The 8332-nt window shown below is 48.7% G+C and overlaps 1 protein-coding gene across 1 annotated transcript in view; it reads right to left on the reverse strand.

Moving 5' to 3' along the window:
• Positions 1-8332, reverse strand: part of SEZ6 (seizure related 6 homolog) — a 52603-nt gene that overhangs the window by 43510 nt on the left and 761 nt on the right. Inside the window, exon 3 of the mRNA XM_042780485.1 lies at positions 8011-8087. Within this exon, the coding sequence (XP_042636419.1) occupies positions 8011-8087 (77 nt within the window). The remainder of the gene's footprint in view (positions 1-8010; positions 8088-8332) is intronic.

Raw genomic sequence — 8332 nt, forward strand, 5'->3', positions numbered from 1 at the left:
GTTTCACAGTCTCTTCTGACATCCATTTTGGTCTTTTCTCCCTTTCCTGCTTTTTCAATGACCTTTTGCTTTCTTCATGGATGATGTTCTTGATGTCATCCCACAATTCCTCTGGTTTTCAGTCACTGGCGTTCAATGCATCCAATTTATTCTTTAGATGGTCTCTAAATTCAGGAGGGATATAATCAAGGTCATATTTTGGCTCTCATGGACTTGTTTTGTCTTCAGCTTCAACTTGAACTTGCATACGAGCAGTTTATGGTCTGTTCCACAGTCAGCTCCTGGTCTTGTTTTGGCTGAAAATATTGAGCTTCTCCATCACTTCCTTCCACATATGTAGTCGATCTGATTCCTGTGTACTCCATCTGGTGAAGTCCATGTGTATAGCCATCATTTGTGTTGTTGAAAAAAACATTTGCTATGAATAAGTCGTTGGTGTTACAAAATTCTGTCATGCTATCTCCAGCATTATTTCTATCACTAAGGCCATATTTTCCAACTACCAATGATTCTTCTTTGTTTCCAATGTTTGCATTCCAGTCACCAGTGATAATCAACACATCTTGATTGCATGTTTGGTCAACTTCAGACTGCAAAAGTTGGTAAAAATCTTCAATTTCCTTGTCTTTGGCTTTGGTGGTTGGTGCATAAATTTGAATAATAGTAGTATTAACTGGTCTCCCTTGTTGTTGTTGTTGTTGTTTGCCGTCGAGTCAGCCCCGACTCATAGCGACCCCTCCTTGGGTTTCCGAGGCAGTATCACTACGGAAGTAGGATTGCCCAACCTTCCTTCCGAGGAGTGGCTGGTGGGTTTGAACCGCCAGCCTTCTGGTTAGCAGTCAAGTGCCTTAGCCACTATGCTACCAGAGCTCCCAGTCTCCCTTGTAGGCATATGGATATTATCCTATCACTGACAGCATTGTACTTCAGGATAGATCTTGAAACATTCTTTGTAATGATGAATACCACATCATTCCTCTTCAATTTGTCATTCTCGGCATAGTAGATCATATGGCTGTCTGATTCAAAATGACCCAAACCAGTCCATTTCAGCTCACTAATGCCTATGATATTGATCTTTATGCATTCTGTTTCATTTTTACAACTTCCAATTTTCCTAGATTCATACTTCGTACATTCCATGTTCCAATTATTAATGGATGTGTGCAGCTGTTTCTTCCCTTTTTGAGTCATGTCACATCAGCAAATAGAGGTCCCAAAAGCTTTACCCATCCACATCATTAAGGTCAGCTCTACTCTGAGGAGGCAGCTCTTCCCCAGTTATATTCTGAGTGCCTTCTGATCTGAGGGGCTCATCTTCTGGCACTACATTGGACAATGTTTCAGGGCTATTCATAAAGTTTTCCAGTAATAAATCAGACAGTGTTTCACAGCTATTCATAAGGTTGTCACTGGCCAATTCTTTGAAAAGTGGAGGGCCCCTTTCTCCTTCCAAGTCTGTCTTAGTCTGGAAGGTCAACTGAAACCTGTCCACCATGGGTGACCCTGTTGATATTTGAAATACCGATGGCATAGCCTCCAGCCTCCACACAAGCCACCATAGTACAACAAACTGATAGATAAGTGGTAGAATCACAGAATAATATGTGATAAATGCAGTTATAAATTGCTTAAATGTAATATTTCTTAGATTATATGAATACTAATAATGAAATTGTTTTGTAAAATCTTTCTACACTGAATTACAACATTATCAGTTATTAGTAACTGAGTAGAAGCCTTTTTTATTTTTCTCCTTCTTTCCCTTTAATTACAATTTCATTCTCAAAAAAGTTACTGATGTAGGTTCACAAATACTAATTACCACAATATTGTAGCTAAAACAACAGAAAATTTGAAAAACTCAGCAACTATAAAACATCAGCAAAACCAAACAAAAAAGAAAAAAACACTGGCAGCAATGAAAACAACAGTGCCTGCCTGCTTGTAGCACTTGCAAACCAAACCCCGAGATTCAAGCACCACTGTAATTGGGTGATAATGACAGTTGTGACTGGAGCACATTAGATGGTACAAAAAGTAAATTAGCGTCGAATGCCTTGTAGGTATATTGGTACTGGTAAGTTGGGCTTATGAAAAATGTTCTTGTTTTTATAACTAACTACAAGGATATTTTTACAAAATGTAGTAATTTTCTGCTGAAACACTGCATAAAAATTTTTTAGACAGTGATTTTGGTGTCAATCCCTCTGACAGTGTCACTTAATGTAGTCTACATCCCCTAGTGGCACCACTGTGTGCTTTGCATGTGACAAGGATGTGAAATTTTGGTGTCCAAAGGGTGGAATGTTGTGGATTGAATTGTGTTCCCCAAAATATGTGGTGTAAATCCTAATCTCTATGCCTGTAGTTATAGTCCCATTTGGGAATGGGTTGTCTTTGTTATGTTAATGAGGCAAGATTAGTGTAGGGTGTATTTTGAGTAGATTTCTTTTGAGATATGAAAGAGAGTAAATGAAGGCTAGCAAGAAGAGATGAGGGAAGAGAGAGAGATGCCAAGCCACATGAAGATTTCCCAGGAGCAAAAGCAAAAAGAGACAAGGACCTTCCTCCAGAGCCAACAGAGAGAGAAACCCTTCCGCTAGAACCAGTACCTTAAATTTGGACTTCTAACCTCCTAAACTGTGAGAAAATAAATTTCTGTTTGTTAAAGCCATCCACTTGTGGTATTTCTCTTCTAGCAGCAATAGATAACTAGGACAGTGGGGGAGGAATTTGAAGCAGGCTTTCTACTTACTTTGAAACCCACAGTGAGTGGCTTAATCTCACTGAAACTCAGTTTCCTCATCTGTAAAGTGGGGACAATATTTTGTTCTGAGTATTAAATAGAAAAGGCATGTGAAAGGCTTGTATGTGAAGCCCTGTGTGTTGTAGATCAGGCCTCATACTTTAATATATATTTCTAGAATGGATGAATGAATGAATGGTGGTGGAGGGATGTACCCTAAGGCTTGCTCTTTTAGGACTTGTGAAAGGCTTGCAGACCTGAATGGACATGACCCTGGATAAATCCCATGTCACCACTTCTCCATTCAGAAGCATACCACATTCAGAGTTGCTCCCAAGGTTCTATGTTGTTCCCTCTAAGCAGGCTCAGAATGAGCCTGAAACTGACATGAGGGAGCTATTAAACTAGATGAAATAGGGCCATTTCCCCCTTTACCTTAGTCTTTAAGTTCATACAAGACATCTCAGCCAGCAGAGGCACTGGGTGGGTGCCTAGGGTGGGTGCTGTAAGAAGGAGTCGAGAAGCCTCGGTTCAGAGCTTAACTCTGCTGCTATCTTCCTGTGCAATTCTCATTAATTTATTCAACATGCATTTGATATCTACATGTGCTAGGCTCTGTGCCACCGGGACACAAGCAGTGCTGGCACCGAAGGTGGCTCAGGAGAAGCTTTAGTCCTCTCAGAATGGCCATCAGCACCCCACCCCCAAGCCACCTCAGGCTGACAGCGTGACAGCTTAATTTGTGGAAAGAAAAAACTAAGTAAAGGCTATAATTTACAGTTGGGATAATTGGCCAATCGTTTTGAAGGGGAAAAAAATCCTAACATACAATCTATGTAAAAATAGTGTGCTTGCTACGTAAACGCAGCTTTAAGATGCAGTCCCAGCTGCCATGAGTCCATCTCCCCATTCTAACCAGCCAGCTAACCCTCAGCTTCTCCGAATAGGAAGAAGCTATTCCTATTCTGGAGCTGCCCCAAGACACTGGGGCTGAGCAAGGAGTTAAAACTTGCTGCTGGCAAGGAGCATCAATTAACCAGGTACAGATGAACCGATAAGATGGGTACCCTGGTGGGGAAAGTCAGGACAGGTGGAAGACAGAAAGTTCCCGGATCTAGGCTGGAGGTCAGGAAAGGCTTCCGCTGTGAAGCCACACAGTAGATGCCCTATAAGTATGTGCTGAAGAATTGCATGAATTGCCAGCTAAGCAGAGACCTGAAGCATGAAATGGAGAGAGCCATGTTGGCCCAAGATGGGGAAGAATTTCAGGCAGAGGGTATTGCAAAAGGCCAGAGGCTGTTGAGAACGTGGCTGGTTTGGGGAACTGAAGCTGAAACGCTATTGGCTTGGCTGGGTGAGTCGGCTTCCTGGACCTGCTGCTTCCTTGCTGGAATTGCAGATTCAGGCCTTGGAGACCTCCTAGTGCTTACTTCCTACCTTCTAACTGCTGACCAGGGCTGCCAGCATTGGCTCCCCTAGGAGCCTATTACATAGAGATCCTGGCTCTCCCTCCCTGAGGGCAGGCCAGTTACCTGGGGACCCAGAGATCTGCCTGACTGACAAGCCCTGTAAGTCCCTGATGTATTACTCCCAGGCTTGGCAGTCATGGGCTTGATGCAGCCTTACATTGAATGCTCCAGAAACTGGAGGACAAGAGAGGGCAGGAGCTTGCCTTAGACCACTTAGGGTAGCCTGGGCTTCTAACTGTCTGGGCTGAGAGGTTCTTTTGCTAAAGTAATTCCTGCCTATAAGCCTTTTCCACACCCTCTTTTCTTGCTTGGGGGTTTCTGCTCAGATGGGGTGGGGGGTGGGAAGGGGTGCAGCATCCCTGAGCTGAACCAGGAGACTGGTGCCTAGTGATACTATTGTTGCTGTTAGGTGTCCTTGAGTTGATTTTGACTGAAAGCGACCCATGTGACAGAGTGCAAGTGCCCCACAGGGTTTTCTTGCCTATAATCTTTACTGGAGCAGATCACCAGGTCTTTCTCCTTCAGAACTGCTGAGTGGGTTTGAACCTCCAACCTTTTGGTTAGAAACTGAATGCTAAACTGTTGTGCCAGCAGGGCTCCTCTATTGGAACTAAGCGGGACTTAAGGAAGTAGGCTTTCTGATTCCCCCCACACACCCATTCAGGCAGCCACTGGAGGGGGATGGCAGGGGAGAAGGAGGAAGCTTAATTTCTAATTAAGCCCAGTTTCCAATTAAGCCCAGTCTCTTCTGTGCCTCTTCGATACCCATTTAGCACCCCAAGGCGTCCCCAAGGTATTTTAAGCTGCCACCCTGCTGAGGAGGCTGGGACTGCTGCCAGGGTCTGCCAAGTATGATGGGCTTAGGCCTGTGAGGGGCTATAGTCAACCTAGACTTCTCCTCCTCCCTACAGCAGCCTCTGCGTCCTCCAGTTTCCTCAGAGGCCCTGAGGAGCCTTCTGTCCACTACATCAACCTCTGGGACCCTAGATGGGATCCAGACTGTCTTGTATGGGCCTTCCCACCCTCCAGCCCCCCAGCTTCCACTTCCTAATCCAAAGGGCCAAGCTGGGGGACAGGGAGCTGGGTTTGTTGTCGGCTTTAGTAGCAGCCTCCAGACTCAGGAATGTGCTCTCAGAATCCCGCACCAACCGAAGCCTTTGCAGGAAACAGCAATTACCATTTTAGGTTAAGGCAGCTGGGGTTTGTTAACCCCTGCAGCACTGCAGCTCTGGTGGCACAGTCCCAAGGCATTTGACTGCTAACCAGAAGGTTGATGGTTCAAACCCACCAGCCACTCCCCGAAAGGCAGACGAGGCAATCTACTTCTGTAAAGATTTATCGCTTCAGAAACCCAATGAGGGTCGCTATGAGGAACTGACTCGATGACAGTAGGTTTGGTTTGGTTGGGTTTGCAGCCTGGCACCACTGGGGCTCTCGGAGGCCAAGCCCTCCTCTCCCTCCTCTCCTTCCTCCAGGCCGCTCCTCCCAGTAAGCAAATTGCACTTGCCATTCTCTCTTCCCCTTTCCCACCACACACTCAGAGCTCAGAGAAGGGGAGCAATGGGTCCAAGGTCACACAGCCAAGGAGGCAGCCTCCACTCCAGGAGACCCAACCCTACCCCAGTCCTTGCTGCTTCCACCTTCACAATCTCCCCAGGCCACATTCACACATGCAGAGTTTAATTAACTTTATTGATATTCAGAAATTAGGAGAATGACTAAAGGTAATTGCTCATTAAAAATCATTAAACTGACACAGCAGGCACTGGCACCGCGCTGCCCCTCCCACATTGCTTCCCTAGTCCCCCAGTGGCTGGAATTGCCTAGGAGGGGCCCTCAGGTTTGGGAGATGCCAGGTAGCCCATGATGCTTCTCTCACCAGAGACTGATGTGCTGAGACAATTGTGGGGGGCATAGGGGACTGAGCCAGCAGGGTTAAGCCAGACCCAGTTCAATTGTGCCCTGACTTGGAGGCCTCTGCCTCCTGGGCCTCCTGTAGTTTTGGGGCCTTGCACATTGCATTCTGCTGCCTGCCTCTTTTGTCTTTCTACGGTCTGTGTGTGAGCAGAGCCCTGAGAACCCCACTGTGAGGCTTCAAGACTGCGGGATGCATGCCTGGCCTCAAAGGTCCACAGTCTAAGGCGTTCTCGCTGCCTGAGGCTTGCCTTCCTGAGGCTGAAGCTCCCAGAAGCTGGGAGAGAGCTGAGCAGGCCTCGAAGCCCTGCTGGGGAGGTGCACAGCCCTTTCACCTGTCCTTGTCCTGATCTAGCCTTTTGGGGCCTCTTTCTCTCCCTTGGGGAGTGGGTGATCCTTAAGATTGTCCCCAGAAGGTGCACCCCTACCCAACAAATCCTTGGGCAGGTGGCTCTACAGGCACTGAGAAGTCCAAGTCCAAGTGGGTCAGGGTAGGATGCTGGCCAGGGACATACACGCTTGGGGCCACAGAATGGACAAATTACTTTCAACACCCATGCCTCCAGGAGGGCTCCTGTACTCTTGGCCTCAAGACCACACCGGCTTTCATCCTGGAGACCCGCAGTATCATTCCAGCATTGCAAGGAGCTCTCTGGCAGCGGTTGTACCATACACTAGTGGCCTCACACACCAGTCACACCTGCTAACTGCTGAGCCTTCATCTAACATTCAGACCTCCTGAAGTGCAGACACACTCGGATCACTACTCCAGACACACAAGGCTTTGATTATACTCACATTCAGACTCACACACCCACACAGGGGGCATCAGACTACACCCAGCAAACACACACACACACACACACACACACAGGCCTGAGCCCCAGGGGAGCTGTCCAGGCACCCTTGCACAGTTGAGCTGGGAGCAGCCTTTGCCTCCCACCCATCCCTTTGGATGGTTCTTTGGGGGAACTTACCACCCACCTCCCTAACAGAAACACACACTGTGAATTCCCTGTGCTATCCAAGGACCGGGTTGGACAGCCAGGGGTCAGGGTGAGGACACTGGACAGTGTAGGGATAGAAGTAGAGGGCCAGAGAGGCCCAGAGGATAGAAGTAGAGGTCCAGAGAGGATGCAGATTAAAAAAAGAAAAGAAAAAAACCTGCCATCCAGGGTCCCAGCCTGGTCTTGGTTCTACTACCCCGACCTCGGATACTGCCGAGAAGGATCCAGTGAGGAGGTTAGAAACTCTCACCTTCTCCCTACTCCACATCGTGTTAGAAACATATGGCAAGGGACAGCGAATCCCAACTTCCAGCGCTGCCCCATGACCCCACCAACCAACTGGCTGCCGTGAGAGAATATCCGTGCACACGTAGCTTCGCTGAGAGCTTAGTTGAGCTAGTTCAGCGGTGTGGGCAGGTCCGGAGGAGACGCAGAAAGCTTCCTTCCCTCACACTCTCCAACACCCCCCTTTGTTGCCCACTCCAAGGCAAAGCTTCCCTCGACCCAGGACGATGAAGGTGGGGCCAGGTTTCCAAGCAGGGTTCCGGGGTCGCGAGCTGCGAGATTGGTCCTCCCACGACGAATTAAGACCGTGGAGTGGATAGGGGGCGTTAGAATGGCAGGCCGGGAGGGAGGCAGAGCTCGGCATGTGAGGAGATCAGTGGGAAGGTAAGTTGAAGGAAAGGACTTCAAGTAGGACAGAGTTCCCGTCCCGGACCTCGGCGGCCACAGCTTAGGGAAGAACAAGGATCTGGACCCGGCCCCCAGGCCCTCAGACTTTCTCCCTAGAATTGTACCCTAAGTTCTGACCCCCCTGTGGCAACGCCAAGGCGAGGGACGTGAGCGACGTTCCAAACCCCGGTCCGGCCACCATCCCGCCGGGTTCCTCCGCAGTGAGGACGCGAGAGGCCCCTGAACAGGCGTCAAAGTCGAGCGAAGTTTGTCGGGCTGCAGGGAAGGCGGGACCGCGGGCTGCCAGCCGGACTGTCCCGACTCCTCTCCTCGCCTCGCCACCGCACGTACCCGGGCGACCCCCGACGCCTGGAGTGTGGTGAGGTAGCGCGCGGGTGAGCGCGTGAGTGTGTGTGCGGGGAGGGGGTGGCGTGATGAATTGCAGCAGAGAAATCCCATTAGATCTGGGGAGATGATTAAAGGCGAGGTCTCGGCCGGGCGCGAATGGCGGGAGCCGCGGC

The sequence above is a fragment of the Orycteropus afer genome, unplaced genomic scaffold, assembly GCF_000298275.1.
Source record: "Orycteropus afer afer isolate SDZICR_OR568_19922 unplaced genomic scaffold, OryAfe1.0 scaffold00042, whole genome shotgun sequence".
NCBI lineage: Eukaryota > Metazoa > Chordata > Mammalia > Tubulidentata > Orycteropodidae > Orycteropus > Orycteropus afer.